This window comes from Apteryx rowi, unplaced genomic scaffold (assembly GCF_003343035.1).
Source record: "Apteryx rowi isolate R43461 unplaced genomic scaffold, aptRow1 scaffold_753, whole genome shotgun sequence".
NCBI lineage: Eukaryota > Metazoa > Chordata > Aves > Apterygiformes > Apterygidae > Apteryx > Apteryx rowi.
This window is the reverse complement of record NW_020451042.1, coordinates 14856-17326: the sequence shown is the minus strand read 5'-3', so window position 1 is coordinate 17326 and position 2471 is coordinate 14856. Positions and strand designations below refer to the sequence as shown.

Below are 2471 nucleotides of genomic sequence, written 5' to 3'. Positions count from 1 at the left end.
GCAATGTCCCCCCCCAGCCAGGTCCTGCAAGGGGGGGAGGGTTCAATGCCCCCCCCAGCCAGGCCCTGCAAGGGGGGGGGTTGTTTGCAATGGCTTGCAGAACCCGGTCCCCGTGACGTGGGGATAGAGTGTTTCCAGGGATTCCCCCCCAAAAGGAGGAGCGAGCGGTGAACGTTGCTGGCCGGGTGCGGAGCCGTCGCCCGCAGGACCATCGCGCACCGGGTCCTGTCGCCCGCGGGGCCGCTCTCCGTTTCTCCCCGAGGCCTTCAGTCCGCGTCAGGCAGCCATGATCCTGCGTGGCCCCGCGTCTGCCCCAGCGCGGCGGCTCGGAGGGCAGGAGGGAGGCGGGTTGCTGCGGCACAGGGAAGGGAAACCCGCTCCGGCAGGGCAGGCTCCGGCTGGGACGCAGGGAAACGGCTGCGGGGGAAGCAGCAGAGGGAGGAGGGGTCCCTCCACAGGGGCCTCGCGAGCGGCGGAGCGTCGCCTCCGCGCCCTTGAGGGAAGAGACGCCGCCTGCCGCTGAGGTAGCCCTTTATTTAGGACAGGCTCCGCGGGGAGCGAGCGGCTGGTACCGGCGCTGACCCCGGCAAAGCCGCCCCGGCCGTGCCGCGCAGCCGGAGCACGAGGGCTGCCGCGGCCGTGCCGACCCGCAGCCCCGAGGGGCCGCGCGGCCGGGGGCTGCGCTCCGGCCCTGGCCACCGCCCGGCTCAGTCCCCCAGCAGCGCAGTGACCTCCTGCACGTGGTCGCGCACCACCTGGTCCAGGACGGCGTGCACGGCCTTGCAGGCCTTGCTGGCCGCCTCAATGACCTCTTCCAGGTGGTCCTCGTGCAGGCGCGAGTTCATCTCCAGCAGGGCGATCTGCTCCGACGTGGGCAGCAGGGCCAGGGCCACCTGCGGCCCCCCGGACGCCTCCTCGATGTAGCTGAGGTCGGCCAGYGGGGTGTCCTCCACGAAGCCGGCCGAGCTGGCGCACACGTAGTCCCGCATGGGGATGCCGGCGTCGATGACGGCCAGTGTTGCGGCGTTGACGCAGGCGCAGTAGTTGCCCCCGTCAGCCTGCAGGATCTGGGGGGCCRGCAGGGCGTGCTCAGCGCTGGAGCCAGCCCCCGGCACCCTTGGGCCGAGCCCGAGGCACAGCCCGCCCCGCGGACGGACCGTCCCCACCCTGCCTGGCCTCGGTCCTGCCCCCGCAGATGGACCATCCCCTCCCCGTCCCTCCCTGTCGCCCCCCAGAGGGACCATCCCGCCCCTGCCRGCTCACCTGGACGTAGATGTCGATCTGGGAGCGGGGGTAGAGCTGCGTGAGGATGGCGGCCTCGAACGTCTGCTTGAGGTGCAGCGTCATCTCGCTGGACTTGCGGTCGCCGTGGGGCCGGCGCTTGCGCTCGCTGGTGCTGAAGGTGGCCATGCTGTACTGGCAGTTCACCAGCGCCCGGTCGTGCAGGGCCTTGCTGCGGGAGCCGCGCATCTGCAAAGGGGCCAGGGTGAGCTCCAAGCCCGGGGGCCCGGATGCCTGGGTCCCCATTGGTTGGAGCGGGGAGGGGGGGCACGGAGGAAGAGCCTGGACTTTTGCATCCCTGTGGGCTGGAGGGGGGGGCATGGGGGACACTTGGGACCTCAAGGGCTCTGGGAGGACGTGGCAGGGGGAAGGCAAGCTGCCTGGCTCCCTGTTGGGTCTGGTGGGAGAACGGAGAGGATGGAGGAGACAAACCCAGCCACCTGGTCCTGCTGGCCATGGGGGGACAGAGGGGATGGAGGGGACAGCAGGGACGGTTCATCTGCCTGGTCCTGCCTCGTCCAGCGGGGACAGCAGGGACAGCCCATCTGCCTGGTCTTGGTGGTCTGGGGGGGGACGGAGGTGATGGATGGGATGGAGAGGATGGCAGGGATGGCTCYGTTGCCTGGTCCTGCCAGGCCCAGAGGGATGGTGGAGATGGAGGGGACAGCAAGGATGGTCCATCTGCCTGGTCCTGCTGGTCCAGGGGGGATGGAGGGGACAGAGGGGGTGTCAGGAACGGCCCGGCCACCTGGTCCCACCAGGCCTAGAGCAGACAAACCTGGCTGCCTGGTCCCGCCAGGGCCAGGGGGTTGGAGGGGCCGGAGGGGACATCGCGGCCCGGGGGTCCCGGCAGGCCCAGAGGGACGGCGGGGAGGGGAGGGCCCGTCCCTGGTCCCAGCGGCCCGGGCGGTCGCTCACCTCGTGGGGGCCGTACACCACGGCCAGCGCTTTGGTGTTGCCCTGCTCGATGTAGGCCGAGCCGTCGGCCTGCGCGAAGACGCCCATGCGGGCGCGCACCTTGCGCAGCTCGGCGGCGCGGCGCCCGTCGGCCCGGTAGCCCTCATCCGACAGCAGCTCCAGCGCCGCCATGCCGCTCCCAGCGGCCCCCGCGCGGCGGTGGGGGGGACTGCCGCTCCCGGCGGCCCCCGCGCGGGTGGGACTACAACTCCCGGCGGCCCCCGCGCGGCCTC

At 72.0% G+C, this 2471-nt stretch overlaps 2 protein-coding genes across 2 annotated transcripts in view; both read right to left on the bottom strand.

Moving 5' to 3' along the window:
• The window catches only part of GPAA1 (glycosylphosphatidylinositol anchor attachment 1), a 4950-nt gene extending 4738 nt beyond the window's left edge, over window positions 1-212 (bottom strand). Inside the window, exon 1 of the mRNA XM_026088121.1 lies at window positions 190-212. Coding sequence (XP_025943906.1) covers window positions 190-212 — 23 coding nt within the window. The remainder of the gene's footprint in view (window positions 1-189) is intronic.
• Window positions 213-514: 302 nt separating this feature from the next.
• On the bottom strand, window positions 515-2404 carry EXOSC4 (exosome component 4). The gene is made up of 3 exons (XM_026088143.1): window positions 2200-2404; window positions 1264-1470; window positions 515-1067 (listed from the first exon to the last, which is right to left on the bottom strand). The coding sequence occupies exons 1-3, from the start codon at window positions 2368-2370 to the stop codon at window positions 708-710; spliced, it is 738 nt and encodes a 245-aa protein (XP_025943928.1). The 5' UTR covers window positions 2371-2404; the 3' UTR covers window positions 515-707.
• Window positions 2405-2471: the final 67 nt, after the last annotated feature.